Source organism: Lissotriton vulgaris, chromosome 4_1, assembly GCF_964263255.1.
Source record: "Lissotriton vulgaris chromosome 4_1, aLisVul1.2, whole genome shotgun sequence".
Taxonomy (NCBI): Eukaryota; Metazoa; Chordata; class Amphibia; order Caudata; family Salamandridae; genus Lissotriton; species Lissotriton vulgaris.
Window position 1 is genome coordinate 1717082897 of NC_141691.1, and position 23130 is coordinate 1717106026.

Sequence of the window (23130 nt, forward strand, 5' to 3'; positions counted from 1 at the left end):
AAATTTGTGTGTGTGCCTACTGGTGAATTGCACGGCACTGCACATAAGCTCGTATGCCCACTGATCACCAGTGTATTTGGTTACTGTGTGTGTGTGTGTGTGCTGGTGTGTGTCTACTGGTACACTGCACTGTGCTATATCTAAACCTGTCTGCCCACTTATCACTAATGTATTTTTGTAATGGTCTGTGTGTGTGCGCTTGTGTGGGTGTCTGTATGTGTTTGCGCGCACATGTGTACATGTGTGTGCTTGTGAGGGTGGGTGCCTGTGTGTGTGTCTGCACGTGAGTGCCTTTGTGCAGGTGTGTGTGTGCATGTCTGTGCTTGTGGTTGTGCCCGAGTGTGTGAGTGCGCGTGTGTGTATATGCACATTTGTGTGTGCGCATTTGTGTGCTTGTGCGTGTGTGCTTGTGCATGTGTGCGCATGTGTGCATGCGCTTGTGTGTCTACTCTGCATATGTGTGTCCTCACTGGTGCACTGCATTGATCCGCCTTCTTTCAACAGAACCCTTTGTATGTACACTAGAGACTTTATCTCCAGTCCTGGACACTTATATTGGCACTCCCGAGCTACTCCCAAACTCATCCTGGCTCACTTAGCGGTAAGCCCTTAAAACCATTGTCCTGTATGTGGCAATTCAAGTCATCTTCATACCTTTTATCGAGACAAGGGGCACATTAGGACTCCCTGTTCTGTGCTCTTTCTCTTCCCTGTAGAAAGTTACGGGATTTTGACATACCGGCTGTCCACATCTCGCTCTGATTGATCAAGCTACAAAATAGGTAATTATAACTAACACAGCGCCGGTAGGAATGGATAGGAGGACACACATAATGTGCCTCTTTATGTAAGATTAACTATTTTTTATCCTTCTGTTATCCATCCATTTTTTATTGCTCGCTGCAATGTAACATAACTTAACATAGAACTAGCGCCATGTGCTATGCATGGGTAGTCTAAGCCTGCAAATCCTGCTTTTTTTCTCCCCCCTATTTTTAAGAAGTTTTTCGCCATAGAGGTTTAGACAGGCCACAGACATTGAAGTAACTGTAGCTTTGTTATCTGTAATAGATAGCGAGATTATTATTATGCCATCAGTCCCATGAGTCTAATCTTCCTTATTCTGTTGCACCTCCTTCATCATTCAGATTCAACCTAAAAGTCAAACAGGCATCGCCCTGTTCTACCATTGCAGAATGTTTAGGACTATAGACGAGGTATGATCAGTCCACTGTACAAACACGTGTTTCATCTTTTAATTAATTTCGGTATATACTGGAACCCAACATCTTCCTTCCAAAATTTAATGGCATGACAGATACCACCTGATTCTTACACCTTCCATGGGTCTGATCCCCACACCTTTTCTTTATCCGTTTGCGACACTACCTGGTGGTGGCTTTACATTATTCACTGCATCTATTGCCTTATTTTAAAGTTTCTTGGTAATAGGCTTGCGACAAATGTTTTTATCTTCTTCTAGTATTTAAGTATATAACTCTATGTTACCCATCTAAAATGTGTAGGACCGTCCAGTTAAAGTTAAATATGAATTTAAGATACATGCATCAGTCGGTCTTTTCTCACTTCCTAGGTCACATTTCTGTTCACAAAAACATGGCTTCCTGATGAAGGCACCTAGCCGAAACACGCGTAGGAACGTATTCCCTAGCCATGCTCAAAATTGTATCAATGTTAAGAAATTGAATTGTATTGTGACTGCCAACTATTTGGCTTGATACCTCAGGATGTATTTTATTGAAAGTAAATTGTTAATTAATTTTTGATCACTCTGTATTTATTGTATACCATATATATTTATAAAAATTGAAGTAAAAAGATATAAAAAACTTTATTGGTTGACAAAGACGTAATTGATGACATGTATCTAATGCATTTACTGTTTAGTATTTCTGCTTAGGTCCACTCCAAATATCTTGTTCCTAAATGACGATATTCACACCTTAGTAATTTTCCCTGATTTAGGAACCTGTTTCAGGGGTACCCCTATTCTTTCATACAGGGTACATTATTACCCATATTGTAACACACAACCTTCTGTTTTTTTAGTATGACAGGGGAACCCATATATCACTAATAAAATGACTGCCCTTCGGTATCCGCTAGCCATTTTTATCCACTCCGCCACCTGCACCATCACTAAGAGAAGGACCCTCTCTACATACCCGCACTCATTTTCTTCCTTCTTTAGGATCTCTCACTTTACCCTTTACCTTGTCTGAGTGTGAGCGTGACTTCAAATCGCGCACTCCGATGGAACAGTGACCCCCCTACTTGGTTATAACATTAGAATTCGGAGCATGGGCACTGGATCTTAACTAGCTCCAGGTCCCCTCTCTCTTTTGTTTGATTTATAAGGTACACAATTATAAAATTTGTTTGTATATGCCTAGGTAAAGTGAAATTTCACATTTCACTCCCCATATTGTGGTAAAGTGCTGCTCAAATTCGGCTTTGATGCTAGGAGCACTGTGGAGGGAGGATCTGCAATATTTCTACAGATTCAGAACCCCCAAAGTCTCCCCTAGTTGCACCTAGGGTGGGGGCCCTGTAAATATAAGCTGGGTACTTATAAAATATGTTTTTGTAAGTCCTGGTGCTGGAAAAATGGCCCAAGTCATTTTTCCCATTGCAAATCCCCTGCTACATAGGTTAACATGGTAGGAAGTTATTGATTATTAACTTTTGATAGGAGAGGGCTAGAAATACCATTCAAAGACTTCCCATGATGGTATTAATAAATTCAACAATAAAATATTGTTGAATTTCTCCTAAAGTGTACATACAACACGTTATAAGACTTTCTTGTTTATAAGTCCAAATTCAGCCTTCCAGTGGTCTGCCCTGATTGGTCAGAGTTAAGTGGATTAGCCAGGCTGCCTTGTGGAGGTGATAAAGAGCCCCTGGGGTTAACCAGCTCTGCTGGCAGGGCAGTGTGCTGTTTCATAGCAATGCAAGGCCAGGGGGAGGAGTCGTAAACTATGTTCTTCAAAGAGGAGAGCAGAGAACACTGTCATTTACAACTCTAAACTTCCTACCTTAGGCAGATGGCAGGATTAAGGAAGATATGAACAGATTCAGGGGGAGAGTCTAAGTAAATTGGCCATCCTAGGGGTGTGTTTAGCCAGCTCTTACCTCCTTGCTGGAAAATCAGCCATTATGGATTTGGAAGATTTGATGCACTCTGGGACAAAATAATGCCACCCTCTACAAGATGTGGTCATGTCTTGGAGGAGTTACCCTGCTTCCATTGGTCAGAAGTGACCTCCTGCTTGACCCAGAGACTTTGGAATAAGTATTTGAGAAGGGCAGAGCCCTCCAGATCTGCTGCTTGAGACTTACTTAAGGAAGAAGTGCCCTGTTGAGAAGTTTTGCTGTGCAAAGATTTCTAAGGCCTGACCTCTGAAGACTGCACCATCTGAAACTACAGCCCTGTGGATTATCTTGCTGGAAAAAAAACTAAAGAGTGAACTGACTGAAAGCTACAAGTTAAAAGAGCTCATCTGGAACATCACCAACTAAATCTACATCTTGGAGAACCATCAGTGGATTTGTAAGGGTTTTGTATCAGTGGATTGTGGGAACTGACGTCCTCAACTTTCAAGGACCATCTTGGAGCTTCCATTTCATTTTCATTTTGGAATTTTGTAAAGCGCTTGGTAACGCACACCGGCGTGTCCCCGCGCTGAAGAGAACCTGGAAGAGAGTCAGAGGATTATAACAATGCTAGGCGGAAGAGATAGGTTTTGAGGGTTTTGCGAAATTTAGTCTCAGAAGGTTCGAGACGCATTTCAGTGGGGAGCAAATTCCAATTCTTGGCTGCAAGGAGCCTGAAAGATCTACCTCCCATCCGAGATTTACGGATTTTGGGGACAACAGCCAGACCCATCCCAGAGGATCTGAGCAGCCGCTCAGGTCTGTAGGGAGTAATAAGGCTGTTCAGCGGGCCGGGTGCTTTGCCTCCAAAGATGCGATGGCACATGCAGAGAGCCTTGAAGGTAATCCTTTCCCGGATAGGAAGCCAGTGAAGGGACCTCAAGGCAGCTTTAGAGGGTGCTCTCCTGGGGAGTCTCAGTACCAGCCGGGCTGTGGCGTTTTGTAGAACTTGGAGACGGTTGAGACTTTTGGCCGTAATACCCAGATATAATAGGTTGGCATAGTCAAGTCTCGATGTGACCAAAGCATGCACAAGAGTTTGTCTGGCACCAATCGGTAATAGGTCAAGGACCTTGCGAAGGCTCTTCAGTATCCCGAAGCACATTCCAACCACACGGTTAACCTGGGGAGCAAAGGATAGATCAGAGTCGAATAGAACCCCAAGATTTTTCGCCTGGTGGCTCGGCGTGGGGGTAGAGCCCAGAGAGTCAGGCCACCACGCTGAGGACCACACAGACGGGCCTCCCCCTACCACGAGCACTTCCGTTTTGGACCCATTCAACTTCAGGCAGTTGTTGGACATCCAGGAAGCAAGTTCCTGCATGCAGGCCCTGAAGTTGAGTGCCGCAGTATCGGGTGCCCGTGACAACGAGATGACCAGCTGTGTGTCGTCAGCGTACGACACCAGCTGGATGCCATGCCTTTCCACAATGGTGGCAACAGGGGAGGCGTAGAGGTTAAACAGGGTGGGGCTGAGGGCCGAGCCCTGGGGAACCCCTTGTTCGAGATTGAACACCCGAGAGTAGTGTTCCCCCTGCCTGACCTGAAAGCCCCTCTCAGACAGGAAGGACTGCATCCAGCTGAGTGCCATCCCGTTTACCCCGCCATTGTTCAGACACTGCAGCAAGGTGGAGTGTGCTACAGTGTCAAATGCAGACCCTTGGTGTGAGTTTGAGACACTTTTGGACCCCTTGAGGAACTTCAGGAAGTTCAAGAAGTTTGGAGAACTTTGGAGCAACTTTAAAAAAAAAAGCTCCATAGAGGGACCGACTCAACCTGGCCTGCCAGGCCGCCTGCCTTCAACCGAGAGCCGGCCAAGCCAACCAGGTTTGTCCAGCTAAAAGCTCTATCTCTCCACCTTTCAGAGATTGACCGGCACTAGAAGAAAACTGAAGCAGGCGAACTCTCACCGGAACCGGCTACATGATGAGCATCGAGAGACCCTGCGAGAAAAGCTCCAGAAAAGTTTCTAAGTCCGCTCGTAGAAAAGGTGACCTCGAAAGCCAAACCGCCTCCCTACCATCGCGTGCCGGCCTGGATTCCTGGGTTGCCCCTTAGGCGATCTTGAGAAATTTTCTAAGTCTGTATCAGGGAAGTTGACTGGGACCTCATCACAAGTCAAGCAGGCGAACCCTCACCGAATCTGGACTGGCTAGGAGCTTTGAGGGGCCTCAAGAAGAAAAGCTCCAGAAAAGTTTTTAAGTGCGAAGGTAGAAACTGAGACCGGGACCTTCTGCATGCAGTAGCTTCTCAGGGCTCCATTGCGCCCGTCCTTAAACTTTGACTTTGGCACGGTCTATCGCGAGCAGGTATCACAATATAGTGCTATTATCTTCTAAGTGCTATATTTTATTAAATCTTTGAAAATTCATATCTCCGGTTCCCTACATTGAATTTTTGTAGTTATGGTGTCATGTCATTTTGAAGATAAAAATATTTCCTATTTTTATAAATTGGTGTTGGCTTTTAATTATGTGTTGTGTCTTAATTATTTATTGAAATGTTGTTTTTAAATGCTTTACATACCGGTCTGTGTTGTTAAGCCTGTCTGCTCGCAGCCACGTTACCAAGGGTTGAGCATAGGAATAATTTTCTAAGACCTATGCTTAGTCCTACCATGTGTTAGTGCCCTTATTGCCAGTGGCAGACCTACATTTGCCCCTACCAATAACCCACTTTCCAACAATGTGGTTTTGACAAATGGCGAAAAATTGAATCTTCGCCGTGTGGCTTTATATAAAAAAAAACAAGGTATCACATTCTCTTGACGTTGCTGACTTTTTTTTTTTAAACTCTTTTTATTAATAAAGCTCATGTTCACAGTCATCATATAGGTATGTTGAAAAAGCAGACAGGTTATCAATATTACTTGATACAAACTCAGGCAAGCTCGACAATGCAAGGGCTGGAATAAACTTAATTCCCCTCCCCCTCCCGCTCGGGACAGTACCTCCGCCACGGCCCCCATACCCTCTTCCACGTCTTTATACACCCCCTGAACTTATATATTGTTTATATACAGGCAACTAGTGGTTACATGTTGTCTGAAGTGGATGATTTTGTTTCTGATCCGGTGGTTGGCAATCAAAAGTAAGTGGGTGGTGGCGATGCCTGTGACTTTGTAACAAGTCTCAAAACACTCAAGTCACTGAAGACCAGAAGTTTAAGATGTCGCAGACCACCTGCTTATATAAATTATTACTGTTGTTGAATATTCTTTCTCACTTTGTTTTTATATTTTCTAGGTTCTTACTTTTATTTTATTTGTGTTTATATGAAGGAGGAAGATGTGTTGTACATGATCAGTCATCTCAATATTGTACTCATTGTATGTAAAGCCTTTCTTTGTGTTCTCTTTTCTTCTAGAATTCCTGCGTGTATTCTAGCATGTTTTGATTAAGCATTCCATACCTGTCAGTTGCTTGTCTGGTTAGCTTGCGAGGTGTTCGTTTGGCTGCTGTCTTAAATAAAGCTACATCAATTTACCTGGAGAAGTCTTCAAGCTGCCCTTTATTTCTACAACAGCCTACACGTTATTTCTACATGTTGATTGCTGTCATTTTTAATTATTAAAAATGCTCTAGGAATCCAGTAAACTAGAAGTGGGAAAGCCACTGCAGACTCCAGCCCTGGTTCTAGCTCATCCTGACCTTTTCTTAGAAACTCGTGAAAACCAAGCTGAGTCTTCTGGTGTCTGCTGCCCCTCCTCTCCACTCCACTTCACCTTCCCACATTTCAGTCCCTATTTTGTAGAACTCTTTTTGTTTCCACTTAATTTATTATGCAAAACGTGTTTTTAAGTGTACTGATTTAGCTCCTCAAAGAATCAGAGCTTTTAACTTTTGATATAAATGGGAGGGATACACATTTCAGTGGCTGAATCACGCAATCACGAAACCTGGGTTAAAGTTCAATTCCCAGCTTGATAAAATTAGGTGATTCTGCGCAATTACCTTATTTCCCGGTGCCTCCTTTTCCAGTATTACCACGTTTGCGGGCATCTTGAAATCCTCATCCCTTCTATTAAAGTCCCGCTCGCCGCTCTACCATTTCACTAGAATATCTCTCCGTATGCCGAAAAATCTCAGACTCGGACAACGTGGACACTTTCCTCTTGTCTCTGCCACCGCCAATCTTTAAACCGCCGCTTGCAGCCTGGGCCAAGCTTGAGAGCCTCTTGCTTTAGAAATAGAAGACAGACTGCTTCTTGCAGCTACATACGGGGAGAGACCCCCGGCGCGCCCGGTGCATTGTGGGGTGGCGGTGGCAGTGCCATGGCGACGTACAGCTTGGATGTACTGCCCCACATATTCCTTTTGGTGCTGCTGCTGCGGGCAGCCCCGTGTGCCGGACAGAGTCTCTCTTTCCCGCTGCTACTGCCCGAGAACTGCGGACCACAGCATTTCTTCCACATCAATAGTCTGACATGCGTGCCTTGCGGAGCCCATCAGCGTCAGAGCAACAGGGGTAAGAGAGGCGGCGAAGGATTGAACTAAGCTTTCCGGTTCCGAAGCATTGAAGGACGGGAATCTTTCATTCCCGTCCCTCCTACTAGAACATTGCGCCTATGAGTCCTCCCTCCGCCCAACACTCTACTCTATCCTTCTTTAAACAGGAGACTAGCAGGTTTAATTGCCAAATCAGCTATTTATTAGATGTGCCTCGTTACCTCTGCTAAACTTTACTATTTCTAATGTAAGTTAGCAGGTAAATACTAAGTTCCCTCTTTCTGTTACAAAAGTGCTCAGAAATGTTGTCCAGTGATGTGGGCTTCTGAAGCATCTCTAACAACACTCATTACTTGCAGCTACAGCCCCCCCCTCCCGCCACACTTTCTATTTTTAAGTATTTATTTAATGAAGAACTTTACCCAAAGGAGTCAGAGTGCTTTACAAAAGAACCAAGAAAAGTTACAAAAGGTACACAAGATAGACTAAACACGCCACTAACAAGTTGCATATATACATTGTAAAAAATAAAAGGTGCCGGCGTTAGGGAAAAACAGGAATAAAATACGTATTTACAACGTTGACCTCATCTGAGTGCCAGATGGATGTAAGGGTCAAGAAATGAGTTGAATTAATCCAGGAAGTGCCTTTGGAGGAGAAGAGTTTTAAGATCTGTTTTGAAAGTCCGGAAAGAGGTGGTGGTTCGAAGGAATGGAGGAAGTGAGGTCCAAATTCTGGCCGTTTTACCAGTGAAGGATTGGACCATAAACCTTTCCCTTTTGAAGTAGGAGGTTCGAGCAGTAAGTTTTCTGCATTGCGTGAAGGTCTAGAGCCGCCTGAGAATTTGAGTTTATTAGCCTGAGCGAGGGGTGGAGATGTGCAAGGCTTTGTGGGTGATACAAACAGTCTTGTAAATTGACCTTCGGAAGCCAGTAAAGAGACAACAGTATTGGTGTGATGTGATCATTTCTTTTAGCCCCATATACGAAGCGAGTTGCTGAATTTTAGAGGGGAAAGGTGGGATTTGGGGAGGCCAGCAAAGAGAGAGTTGCAGTAGTCCAATCTGTAAAGAACAAATGGTTGGACCAAGGTTTTTAGGTCTTGCTCAGGAAAGAAGCTCCTGAACCCGCCAGAGAAGGCGTAGTTGTTAACGTGCATTCTTGGAGCTGGTATTGATATGGGGCTGTAAATTGAGCTTTTTGTCTAGACAGTGGTTCCCAATCTGTGCTCCGCGGCACCCTGGGGCGCCCCCTGAAATAGCCTGGGGCGCCGCGACACAATTACCAGCGGCTGGTTGCTGAACCTTTACAAGCCCCCTCACAAGCAGGCCTCAGGCCGGACAGGGCACTCCTATAAGACTTGGAGAATTTGACTATTTTGCGGCTGTTCTCAGCAGTATTTTCCCTGGTCCCCGACCCGTCATCTTGTCCATTCCCTCGTCTTTTTACCCTTTTCCCTTTTTCCCCCTTGAGGATCCTCAAATGTTTCTTCCCCTCTCTGTTTTGCCTTCTCTCCATACCCTTGAATCCCTCCCACCCTCCCTTGATGTTGTGACTACTTCCCCCCCTCCTACCCCACTTAATGGAACTCTGCCTGAGGAAATGTACTGTGTTTCTATACTTATGTATATAGGGATAACTCTAATCACTAATGTAGGCAGTAGACCTTTGTACCATTTACCATTCCTAGGCGACTCTTAGAATATATCCATCCATATCCCTTCCCTATGTATATAGAGATAACTCTAATCACTAGTATATGCAGTAGACCGCTGTTCTCTCCACCATTCCTTTGTGACTCTTAGAGTATATCCATGTGTATCCCTTCCCTATGTATATAGAGATAACTCTAATCACTAGTCCTATGTGACTCTTAGAGTATATCCATTTGTATCTCCTCCTTATGTGACTTTACATGTTGTACATTTGCAATTTTTTTCTGCTTGTATCCTTTATGTAACGCATGTAATCTAAAGTCCTTATGTTTCTCAACTGGTTCTTAAGTAAAGCGCTCTGACACCTTCGGGTAAAGTTCGCGCTATATAAAATCGCATAAATAAATAAAATAAAAAAATAATAAATAACGTCAATATCCGGCATATGCAATTACTTGCTTTGTAAGCTCGCTATATAAAATATGTTTTGTTAAAAGTAGCTGAAACTCCCTCTTGTACCACTAGATGGCAGTGCGACATGTAAAATAGCACATTAACTGCTCCTGTATGTCCGATATTGACGCAGTGTAAGCACTCATGCTGCTCAATTACAATTATATGTTGTGGTTCATTTTTCTTTAAATTTGATTATAGACATATGGCAGCCCTGTTTGTAACATTGGTTGCAACAACAAATGAAAAAGAAATGTCAGTGCACCAGCTTGCCAGTGCCACACCTACTGCCTTTGTCAAGGCTTGTTCTTTTCATTTTTCTGGGATAGATTAGCACCAATGGTTACGATGCAGACCGCTATTACAAAGATTTTCAGCTAATTTCTGATGTAGAGTGGACTTTGAAGTATTAAATATAATGCCCTTACAAATAAGGCGAAAGATCATTTGTTTACCTCTGCGTATTTTTAATATTGCTTTACCTCATTTATTCTCGATACTCACATCACCCTCCCTTCCTTTATGTAAATATGCATAATGATGATGACATGACTATAGCGGCATACAATGCATTACATTACGCGTCAGGAGCGCCTGAGCTCGAGCATGGGGAAGTGAAATTGCATTTGCCGAGAGCCATTAACTGGGATGTGTGAGTACTTACTAAAGTGATGCATGTCGAAGAGTGCCCATAACATCGCTGCCAACATATGCCCATCTTGAAATTGCACGTATGTTTCTCTGGGTAACTCATTAAACCAGGGCTCATTACCCCTCTGCCAGACCCATCTCCCATATATGTGCAAATGCCCCACAGTATCGATATTTACAGCATGTGCAAGTTGTGCATTTAAAATAAAATATAGTATATCATGTAGTATAATGAGGCTTCAGGGAATAAATTTGAATTGCTCTAGAGGCAGGGCTTACATTCTCCCATCCGCCCAAAAAAAGGAAGCTAATGGGGAGCCGCGGTCAACAGCCTAAAGGTCAAGGGAGCCAATGATGGAAAAAGTTTGGGAACCACTGGTCTGGGATGACGCCTAGAGATTTGGCACTGTCAACAATGGTAGGCCAACAATGGTAGGCATGTTGTTGAGAATATTCAGATTGTTCATCCAAGATTGGATAAGAGGAGGAGATAGCGAGGTCGAGAGGAGAAGGAATTCTGTTTTGGAAGGATTCAGAATTAGTTGATGTGTTGACAGACAGTTTTGTATGGAGTTGAGAGTGGTGTTGAGGATTTAAATGTCATGAGTGGAAGACACCTTTAGGTAGATTTGGGTGTCATCAGCATATAGGTGATAATGGATCCCAGAGTGTTTTTGGGAGATTTTCCAGCCGTTCAATGTAAAGGTTGAAAAGGGTGAGCGTGAGGATCAAGCCTTGAGGGTCAGCTTGTTAAGTATTCAGAAGAGTGTTGTGATTAACAGTGTCAAAGGCTGCGGATAGGTCCCGAAGGATCAGGACTCAGGATTATCCAGAATCACAAACTCGCAGGGCATCATCAATCACTTGTAGTAGGGCTGTTTCGGAACTGCAACCTTGGCTAAAACCAGATTGGAATTCGTCTAGGAGGAAGTTGTCCTTGAGATGTTGGCAAAGTTGCTTCGCCACACAACTTTCTGTAATTTTAGCAAGAAAAGGGAGGTTAGTGATTGGGCTGAAATTGTTGAGATCTTTCGCATCAGCAGAGAGTTTCTTAAGAAGGGGGGTAACCTGTCCTGTTTTAAGGGCAGCTGGAAGCCTTGGTTGAGGAAGAGGTTTATCGGACTCGTCCAGTAGGAGAGTGTGTGGGTGTAAAAGTCAATGGCAATGTCAGTGGGGATGAGTTTGATGGAATCGTTAGAGGGTTTTGTTTCTTGAATGCTTTCAAGGAGGGCTGTTTCGGTGATGATGTCAAAGTTCTGCCACGTGACTAAGAATTTGCGGTCCTCAAGGAGAGTAGGATGGGTGACCTGATCCACAAATGATTTTATATTTTCATCAAAGAATAGTGCAAATTCTGCCACTGTCTTGGGGGGTCGTCAAATATGGTGGATGAAGGAGAGATGTTGATTCTTTTGATAAGGTTGAATAACTTTTTTTAGCAAAATAGAGGAGGGTTCTGAAGTGCATCACTTTTTCACTGAAGATGTGTTAGTGGTAGCAAGATCTTGCAAGGCGGAGATTGGAGAGATTGGTGGTGGAAGGAGAATGTCTCAATAGTTTCTCCAGGTTCCTCAAGTTTTTTCTTTCTTCATAGAGGGATTTATTGAACCACAGAGCAGAAGGAGTGGGTCTTTTTATTTTGTAGTAGAGCAACATTTTCAATTATTGCTGATAGACTGGTGAGAAATTGGGTGGTAAGGTCGTTTACATCAGAGTAGGGGTTTAAGATTAAAAGTGAACTCATGGCTGTGTTTCACAAAATGTCAAGGACAATGTTTTTGGCGTTACGGAACAAGATAGTAGTTCTTTTAGATTGGCCAAGAGTAACAGAATGAGATAGGTGCAGAGAGAAGGGGATGAGGGATGAGGAAGTGGTCAGACTAGTCTACTGGTATAGGATCAACAGCAGTTAGCATATCTACTTTGGAGATAACTAAGTCAAGAGTGGAGTCCTTAGAGTGAGTCGGTTTTGTGTTATGTGAACAAAATATTTTCCTATGAGAAAAGTGGCAAGCCTGTTGGCCGCTGAATCTTCCGGATTGCCTCTGTGAATATTTAAGTCTCCAATAAAAATAAATTGTTTTTCGTTTTGCGAGTATTGGTCACTCGCAAAGTCAGTGAATTCCTCTGTGAAGGCGGAGCTGTCACCAGGCGGGTGATAGACGGTATGAAACCTGACAGGGCAATTGTGCTGTAATTGAAGCTCCAGAGATAGGCATTTGAAGGTGCGGAAAGAGCTTCTGGGAAAAGCTTTGAGATGAAGGGAGTTTCTGAAGATTACAAGATAACTGCTATGCCTCCCCTGACTTTATCTTCTCTATCATTCCTGAAAATGGAATAGCCACTGATCTAGGCGGAGAGAAAAGGTTGCTGATGATGCACATAATTTACTGTTGTTGAGGCTGAAGTGAGGTGATGAGGTTTTGAAAATACGAGGATTTAGCTTTTTTCAAGAGCACATGATAGTGATCCCAGGGCTTGTTAGTCAAGCTTTATGTTTGTGGTTGTATTGTTTTTGCATGACTTACCTAGGCGTGCGGTCTTATTGTTTTTTAGATTTAGAATGTTAAGCTCTGTCCAGAACTGTCGTCGAGAGACTGTGGGAGAAAATTTCCCTACTTCATGTCAAAGGCCTGCCCAGTAGTACTGTAGAATAGATCAAATTATGTGTTTTGGAGTTGTAATGCCAGTATTGGCAACAAACGATGGACGGAATGCTGAATGAATCAAACATTCACCCCTTTTCAAGAGATCTTGGTTAAATCCATCGTTCTTTTGCTCATTACACTCCGGTTTGGACTCGGCCACATGCAAATCAGTCTTGATCCTGCTACTCATGGGGACAGTCCAGCCTGAACCTATAAACTGGGTCCTCCCTGGACCGGAAACAAGCATCCTGGGACCGGTTTCGGCCAGGCTAGCTAGAATCCAGGCGCACTGCTAGCAACCCACTTCTGGGCATACCCATCCCACTTAGGGCAAAAAGTGCTGCAGCAACAAATGATGGACGGTATGCTGAATGAATCAAATATTCACCCCAGTCAAGAGATCTAGGTTAAATCCATTGTTCTTTTGCTCACAGACCGGATTCAAGTGGGATGGGTATGCCCAGACGTGGGTCCTTTGCTCGCTGTGCCACTGGATTCAAGCTAGCCTGGCTGACATGGGGTGATACCCCAAAACCAGTCCCAGTGTGCTTGTTTCCGATTTAGGGAGAATCCTGGTTGGAAGTTTGGACTGAACTGTTCCCATAAGGACCAGGGCAAGACTGATTTGCATGTGTCTGGGTCCAAACTGGGGTAGCATAGTGAGCAAAAGAATGATGGATTTAACCCAGATCTCGTGACTAGCTGTGAGTGTTCGATTCATTAAGCATTCCCTCCATCATTTGTTGCCGCAGCACTTTTCACCCTATGTGGGATGGGTTTGCACAGACGTGGGTCCCATGCTCACTGTGCCACTGGATTGAAGCTAGCCTGGCTGATAAAGGGTGTTGCCCTGAAACCGGTCACAGGATGCTTGTTTCCGGTTCAGGGAGGATCCGGCTTGGCAGTTCAGGCTGGACTGTTCCCATGAGGAGCAGGATAAAGACTGATTTGCATATGGCTGGGTGCAAACTGGGATGGCGTAGTGAGCAAAAGAGTGGGAGAGTTGGTAGTGGGGTTAGAATATAATAGTGTTCCTGCTCGATATGAGTATGAGGTAAAGGAGTTTTCCTTGTGATGGTTTGGTGTGAATGAAAGAGAATGTGTGAAAATAGGGAATGTCGCACCCGATTATTGCACTGTCGGTTGATGTTGCAAAGAAGGATGTTGAGAGCGATAAGTGCTGCAATGACAGTCAAGTTCTTTAATCAACTGGCCAATTGTAATAGGGGAGGGAGAAGGCTGTGGATGGTTATTAGCATGCATGCTTTGAATGATTCACCAATTGACCTGTAATGATACTTGAAAGGGGATGGAAGGTGTGATGGTGTCTGGCTGTAAGTGATTGTGAATGATTAATCTAGGTAAATGCTTACTCCCCTCTCCTTTACAGTGGTTTTGGGGTGAGTTAGAAAATTGGGCAACAACAGTATGGAATGCTGCTTGGCTTGTGAATCTGTTGAATCGTCCAGTTGTCTGTGATGACAGTGAAGTATGAGTGGTTGTGAAGTGATAAAACTGTTTTGTTGGTGAATAAGTAGGAGTTGGAATGACAGAATGTGATAAAGATGTTTGGCAGTATTATGTGAGGACTTGTTAGTCTTGGATGGTAAATGAAGTGATTTGCTTGATTTGAGGAACTATCACTCTATATGTGAGTTAATAAGGTGTTGGCAGTGTGGGTTGATGAATTCTGGAAGTAGGTAGTAAGGCTAGCCATGTATGCCAGGTGTTTGTGGAAGTACAGAGTAGAGAGGGGATAATCACGCTGCCGAAATTCATTCTTATGTAACGGGGGAGGGGTTCAAAATGGTAATGTTATATTGTTTTATATTTCATGTATACATGACGATTGTAAACGAGTTGTCAACATCAATATAATGTGGTCTGTTAGATGTCGACTGCTTCCTGTGCTAGGGAGCGCCGAACAGAATGTGACTATTGACACAATAACATTTGTTTATAAGAAATGTATTCTTATGGGCACAACTAAATCTTTTAATTGTCCTATATTCTATGGATACATGGCACGCTCCTTCACATGATATGAGAGTAACAGCCTGTATTGGAACAGTGGTCCAAGGTTTGACACTTTGTCTTTCTCTCTGAGACGAATCCTACCAAGCGCTATACCATTTTGTGTCCTGGAGAAACCATAAAATATGTCATTTGAAATTTCCAAACGAAATTAATTGTGTTGCCCTTTCTCATGGTTAATTTTTTTTTATTGGATTGCATTGTTTGTTGTCCTGTACCTATTTGACATGTTTATTTTGAAATGTCTTGACCCTGTGTCCTCCTTTTGCTATGGTTCTTTTTTTCTCTCCTTTAATTGACATTTACATTTAATTTATCTTTATACAGGACCTTATATTTTTTGTTTTGTTTTTTACATTCTGAAGCCTCAATTATTTAGAAAGAGAGTAAATACCAAATTTAATATTTTAACCAAAATTGGTTTTTCAGAGAGTTTCATTGCATGTATTGAGTTTTTAAAAATGTATTTAAATCCAGATATTTCAGGGCCCCCAGTTCGAGAGTGCTAAGAGAAAGATTTTCACCTGGGTAATGTAAGCCCGATCACCCACTGGTCTCTGTTCCAAAGTGGCGCCACGTCCTCTAAGGGAAGCATCGATGATAAGAAATTGTGTTCACTTTTGTAGGAAATTCGGTTTCTGGTTTGAGAGGCTTGGTGAGGTGAACCCTGCTCAAGCTGCAATCGCAACTCTTGTCAGATTGAAGCACAAGCAAACCCCAAATTAACCTGAACTTGACCCTCTGGTAGCTTGGCACAAAGGAGCCAGGCTTAACTTAGTGGCAATGTGTAAAGTATTTTATGCAGCATTTCAAGCAGTAATAAAGTGAAAATACAACACACAAAAATCCAACATCAATTTAGAACAAGCATTTGCAACGCAATAGGTCTCGTATTACTTAAAGTTTGAGCTATTGGCGTTACAAATAATAATTTTTTGTTAGATTGTTTTTGTGCAGTACCGTATGTGGCTAATAGAGGTCCCTTCACAAGTACACAGGGACATGGCGTAACAGCCTGTGGTATTGCAATATTTTCTTGCTTTGTGGATTTGATTTTATTACTTATCCTACTGCTGGGATATTTTTTAACAAAAAAAGGCAAACATAATTTGCAACACCAATAGCTCAAACTTCGAGACGTATTGCACTGCAAATGCTTTCATTCAATCAAGCATGTAGCAAAACATCAATTCCTCTAATGAGGTTTAACAAGTTTGGGTTCATTTAATGAACCCATCAAAAACCAAAATACAACTAACAGGCAACTGGCTGGTAGATGTCTATTTGTTGGAGACAACAGTGGTATCAGGAACGCTGACCTCCAGGCGGAAGATGTCTTATTTCGTCTGTAATCACTATTTTCTTTAAGTAGTTTTTCCTACTGCAAGCACAACATGCTTTCCTGCAACATTCAGCTCGCCCTGCATGCTTTCACTTTCCGAGCATCCCAGGACAATGGCGGTCGCTTCTTTGAAATTAAATGAGCGATTTGCAATGCAAATGACAATGCATTTTATTTATGTGCTAATTATCAAAACAGATCAATGAAAGGCATTGCCATTTACAATGCCAATAGCTTAAACTCTCGCAAATGCGAGACCTATTGCAGTACAAATGCTTGTTAAATAAAGTAACGCTGCATTGGCATTGCATGTACATTATTAGTATCAGTTTAACACCCTAATACAGCAATAAGCAGCAGAAACCAGCTGGAACAACTTGTCCTATCCCCCACTCACGTCAAAGGTTACCTCTTGGACTCTGTATTCAGTAACTCTGCGCACCTCAAAGTAGGCGCTATTAGTCGTCTCCCCTGGACTGATCATTTTTTGATTCCTTTTACTTGGACTATCCACAAATCCTTACCCTGCACCCTTATCCCACGAAAAATGAGAAACTGGTCCAGACTTCCTCTGGACCAGTGGACCAACTCCCTTGCAACCTCTAGACCCATATTCACTCGGGACCCCTCATCTGATAACAAGGAGTATGACAACTGGATTTCGAAGTCGCTTGACTCCATTCTTCCCCTCCGTAACACCAGCTTAAAGAGGCAGCGGAAAACAGCCCCCTTGTATTCGGAGGAGCTTAGAGGGAAAAAACGACTTTGTAAGAAGCTTGAAAGGAGGTGGCGCCTGGGATATGCTGGCACGGATAAAGCTATGTACAGGGAGGCTATTAGAGCCTACGAATTAGAAATCAAGGCAACACAATCTGCCTACTATAGTGATAAAATCATGTCGGCCAGATCAAAACCTAAAGAGATGTACCAAATAGTAAAGAGTCGGACCAGGCTTCCACCACCCTCAGCTACTAACTACAACCCACTCTTCCGCTGTAATGATTTAGCGGAATTCTTTTATCAAAAAATAAATAAAATGTACTTATCATTTCCAGATATAGATTTAGATCCCTCTATCCAAGGACTACACTCCCCAACAGAAGCTGAGCACTCCCACCAAAATATCTTAGACCATTTCCCCCTGTTAGACTCAGAAACACTTGAATCTCTGATGCACCAAGTAAAGTCAGGCTCCCCATGTGATCCTGCGCCCCCGTGCATGCTGGTTTCAGCTAGCTAGGCCATTCTACCCACGATTAAGGAGCTACTTAATTCCTCTATAGCTACTGGTACTGTACCACTCACTTGGAAACAAGCCGTGGTGCGAGCACTCCTGAAGAAGCCTACCCTTGACCCCGGCAACCTCAACAACTCCCGCTCGATCTCTCTGCTTCCCTGGGTGAGCAAAATCCTCGAGAAACACATTAATATCCACATAACCTCGTTTCTTGAGAGTAACCAGCTGCTTGATGTCACCCAGACGGGTTTCCGCCCCAAACACGGGACGGAAACTGCCTTGCTGGCGGTAACAGAGGAAGCCAAGCGGATCTTGGATCAGGGGGGATCAGTGGCAGTTATCCTCCTTGATCTGAGCGCCGCGTTTGATACGGTGAACCATAAAACCCTTTTGCGCCGTCTCCATAGTCTAGGAGTATTAGGAGAAGCTCTGGCCTGGCTTGAATCCTTTTTGAGTGGCAGGACCTTTCAAGTCTTTGAGGGAGAGTCGGTCTCCGCAAGCAGGCCCCTGGGTTGCGAGGTACCGCAGGGCTCATTATTGAGCCCTACGCTATTCAATGCATATATGAGACCGCTGGCTGAGATCGTGCGTCCTTATGGCATTAAGATCATTACATACGCGGCCAATACTCAGCTAGTGGTCTCTCTCACGCACAAGAACTGCCAGCAACCACAGATCAGTCTGAAAACCTGCTTGGAACAGGTCAAGAGCTGGATGACGGCATCGTGTCTCAAGCTCAACGGAGACAAAACTGAGCTTATGCTCCTCGAGCCCCCAGCTCCATCCACCATTGACCTTCTATGGCCCGCCAGTCTGGGTGCGCAGCCCACACCTAAAGACAATATAAAAAGTCTTGGGGTGTGGCTGGACAAATCCCTGACACTTATACCCAAGCAACTAAACTATCAGCGACTTGCTTTGGACTCATCAGGATGCTGAAGAAAATCCTCCCGCTTCTACCTTTTGAAGCCAAGCAAGTTGTTATGCAGGGCCTAATTCAATCCTGTCTTGATTTTAGCAACGCCCTGTACGTAGGGGCGCCTGAATATTCTTTGCAAAAACTTCAGCGGATCCTGACTGTGCAGCACGCACACTGCTCAGTCTCTCACGTAGAGTTTCGGTGGAGTTTGGGTTGAGAACTCTGCACTGGCTCCCTGTTAGGGAGAGAATTAAATTCAAGTCTATATTCATTTCTCACCAAGCCTTCTGGAAAACTGGCCCAGTAATTAGCCACTTTCTGGTCACCCCTTATTGCCCAACAAACAGCTTTGCTCCATCCATGCCTTCTTGGCAGTAGTCCCTCGCATCAGGAGATCCAGAGCTGGAGGTAGGTAATTTTCCTACAATGCGGCCAGGCTATGGAACTCACTCCCTTTTCACTTAAGATCTAATCCTAACTTGTTGGCCTTTCGCAAGCAGCTCAAAACCTTCCTCTTTAATAAACCAGACCAACCCCCTAGGCTGACCACACTAGGAGGCATGAATCTTGGTTTTAGCGCCTGGGCGCCCCAGGGGACCAGCTGCGCTTAATAAAACTCCATTTCATTTCATTTCATTTCAAAGGTGACCAGTCCTGGTTTGTAAAGAGCCTTCCACTGCAGCAACACGTGTAGCTGCATTTCAGTAACTTAGACCCGTTTGAGCTATAAACAATTAAAATCTGCAGATTATGCGGTAGACAATGGATTATGTGGCAAATGCGGCAAATGTATAATTATGCGAAAATCTCTGCAACCAAACAATCACATAATTCAAGTGGCCCTGCTTATAACACAGAAAAATGATTGGTAATAAATTGCACTATTTACACCCATATTTTGCAGGTGAGAAACCCTAGCTAAATAAAGCAAACAAAACAAAATTAATCAAAACTTGCCTATACAGTTCTATTAACATCTTGAATGCTACAGCAATTCATCCATGGTGCTGAACTCCCTTAAATCCCATTGTTCATGACGAGTGTACTGCATGACGAGCTGAGCTCATCATGAGCATGGAAGGGGTTAAACAAATATTATTATTACCTTGCAAATACATTTTCCTCCCTCTAGTGGACCGGGTTACTGAACATGCTTTTAGGGGCAGGGACAGAAAACGTCCTGTTTCTGAGTGAAAAATCGAAGATAGTTTCAAAAGAGCAAACTGTGCCTGACCGGCACTACAAATTTAGCAGTCTGTCAGGAAGTACATCGAAGAGCAGAGCCCTCCACCGCTGCAAGTAGCTGAACTGAATGCCTGAAGGAAAATTTTGTGTGCGTGGTGTACATTTATCCGGAGTTCGCCACCAAACTGCTTAACTGTAATCAAACATTCCTCCGTACATCCAAGCCTAAGACAGTCAGCAGAAAACACGGGTCTTCTGCCTCACAGAAGCCAGAGGAGAGGCCTAAAGATGGTGCCGACAGAATGAATCCACGGGCGCAGATGTACACATGCAAAGCCCTCAAGGATGTGGAGGGCTAACAACTAATAGCGGACAGCCTTCAGCGAAACCTACACTAAATTAAAACAGGAAGCTGTGAAAGAAAAACTATGTACATCAAGAAACTGAGAAGTCTTGGGTCGACAGAGTTATTGTAGCATAAGAGGTGAGTCACCCAGGTATTGTGAGCTCTAGTGGCAAGCCCCAACTGACAAACCTTAGAATACCCATTGCCCAACAATACATGATTCTCAACAGAAGGACAGTACCCTCCAACACTCCCAGAGTCCATGAACAACATTATGTTACCATTACAACCAGGTCTTCCCAAGGAGCACTCTAAAGACAATAAACGGCACACGTCTGCTCTGCGGACCAAGGAGTGGCACAACAAACTAGAACTTTCTGTTAGGCAGGTCCATCCCAGCCTGATGATTGTCTCTTTTTCTTACTTTTGGGTTTGTCCATAAGCAGACTGGGGAATGAGCATGTGACAGTGCTGCTCGTATTGACCAAACACTTTACAGAGCACAGGTCTCACATCTATCATTGTTAAGGGCAGGATATTCATAAACCATTTTGTTGTTGTTGTTGTGCCTCCCAGCCCGGCTCTCCGCGCCACTCCCGCCTCCCAGCTGCTCCTCCCTCGCTCCGCCCCCTCCACTATCAACTTATGTCAGATGCACTTGCGCGCAGCGTTCACGCGCAGCGGGAGCGCCCCATGCGCGCCGAAGGTGCGCCAAAGGTAAGCCCGTCTACGCCCGTCTGCGCCAGGACCGCGCCCAGCGCCAGACCCCCTGGCCCCGCAAAATCCACTCCACCCGCATAACTTACGACGCCGCAACCCTCTCAGCACTTAACCCCGGCCAATTCTCAAACTGCCACCAAGCCGCCCCAGGACACACCCATGGACCCTTCACCTGCCACTCCTGCAAATTCGACTGCACCAGAACCCACACCAAATCCACAAACTCCAAACAGAGCACCAACACTAACCACCTGAAATGCATCCTGCTCAACACCCGCTCGGTCCACAGACACGCCATTGATCTTTGGAACCTACTAGACACCACATCGCCGGACGTCGCCTTTTTTACAGAAACCTGGATGAACGCCTCATCAGCACCCAACATCGCCATACCCATCCCGGACGGATACAAGATCATCCGAAAGGACCGCATCAACCAAACAGGAGGAGGCATCGCCATCGTCCATAAGAACACCATCCGCATCGCGACTAGCTCCGACGTTACCCTCGCAGCCGCCGAACACCTTCACTTCCAGATCCACATCGACCCCAAGACCACACTCAGAGGCACCCTCATCTACAGGCCACCAGGACCCCGGACACAATTCAGCGAAGACATCACTGACTTCATCAGCCTACACGCCCTCCCCTCCCAGGACTACATTCTACTGGGAGACTTCAACTTCCACCTGGAAAAGAACGACGACAGCAACAACACCACCACCCTTCTGGACAACCTCGCCAATCTCGGACTCAAACAACTTGTTGACACCCCTACCCACTATGCCGGGCACACGCTCGACCCAATCTTCACCCCCAGCAAGCACATCTCCTTCAGTCACATCACAGCTCTCCATTGGACAGACCACAGCTGCGTTCACTTCAACTACAAAAAGAATACCCACAACCACCCACAACCAATTCCCCGCAGAAACTGGAACAAAATTACCACCGACCAGCTCTTCACATTGCTTCACCAAAACCCCCCTGCCAAATCATCGGACCCAAACCAAGTAGCCACCAACCTCACACATTGGATCACCCACAGCGCTGACGAATTAGCACCCCTGAAAAACCATCAAATCAAGCAAGGTAGCAAAAAAGCCCCCTGGTTCAATGATGACCTTAAGAAATCCAAGAAGATCTGTCGCACCCTCGAGAAAGCCTGGCGAAAAACCCCAACCACTGACAACCTGGCCACTTTCAAGAACGCCACCCGCAAACACCACCAACTGATCCATTACACCAAGAAATCGGCTTTCAAGGACCGACTCGACAACAACGCCCACAACAGAAAGGAACTATTCAACATCGTCAAAGAGTTCACCAACCCCACCGCCGGCACCAACGACATCACTCCCTCCCAAGACCTCTGCGACTCCCTAGCCTCGTTCTTCCACAACAAAATCGCTGACATACATAACAGCTTTGGAGACCAGTTCACCCCACCCACCTCCGATCTAAAAACCCCCTCCAACAACCTTTGCGTCTGGAACCCAATCACCACTGAAGACCCCATCCGCCTGATGAACTCCATCCACTCAGGATCGCCAACCGACCCATGTCCCCACCACATTTTCAACAAAGCAAACTCCATTATTGCACCCCATCGCCGAGACGTCATCAACTGCTCCCTCAACTCCGCTACCTTCCCGGAAAGCTGGAAACATGCCAAACTCAGCGCCCTCTTGAAGAAACCCACAGCAGATCCCACTGAACTTAAGATCTACCGCCCCATTTCGCTCCTCCCATTCCCTGCCAAAGTCATTGAGAAAGCCATCAACAATCCAGCTCGCCGCCTTCCTCGAATCCAACAAATCCCTCGACCCCTCACAGTCCGGCTTCCGAGCCAAACACAGCACCGAGACCGCCCTCATCGCAGCAACAGACGACATCCGAACTCTACTGGACAACGGAGAAACAGCTGCCCTCATCCTACTTGACCTCTCCGCAGCCTTCGACACAGTCTGTCATAGCACCCTTATACGGTCCATCACCACCCCCTTTTCTGAATCGTTTTGTCCACCATAAGCGTGGAAGGGTATACTCAGATGTGAGTCCCTTGCTCACTGCACCATCAGGATTCAAGCAAGCCGGGCCGAAGACGGCTGTAATGCCAGAAACCGGTCCCCGGAAGCTTATTTCCTTTCCAGTATAAGAATTGGCTTGGTAGTTTGGTCTGCCCTGTTCCCATGATGCACTGGGCCAGGGACAGACTAATTTGCATGTAGCCAGGTTCTGAGCTGGGATGGTGCAGTGAGCTAAAAAACGGTGATGGATCAGGCCCTGATCTGTTGACTGGGTACGAGTGTTCTG

The 23130-nt window shown here is 44.9% G+C and overlaps 1 protein-coding gene and 1 long non-coding RNA gene across 3 annotated transcripts in view; one reads left to right on the forward strand and one right to left on the reverse strand.

Annotated features, from left to right (window-relative positions):
- LOC147724440 (uncharacterized) overlaps nucleotides 1-7374 on the reverse strand; it is a 29065-nt gene extending 21691 nt beyond the window's left edge. The window contains exon 1 of the long non-coding RNA XR_015309915.1: nucleotides 7131-7374. This is a non-coding gene — a long non-coding RNA (uncharacterized LOC147724440). The remainder of the gene's footprint in view (nucleotides 1-7130) is intronic.
- A 52-nt stretch (nucleotides 7375-7426) lies between these two features.
- Nucleotides 7427-23130, forward strand: part of TMEM67 (transmembrane protein 67) — a 1133211-nt gene continuing 1117507 nt past the window's right edge. For both annotated transcript variants that reach the window (XM_086965990.1, XM_086965991.1), the window contains exon 1: nucleotides 7427-7644. In XM_086965990.1, the coding sequence (XP_086822116.1) occupies nucleotides 7452-7644 (193 nt within the window). In that variant the 5' untranslated portion in view covers nucleotides 7427-7451. The remainder of the gene's footprint in view (nucleotides 7645-23130) is intronic.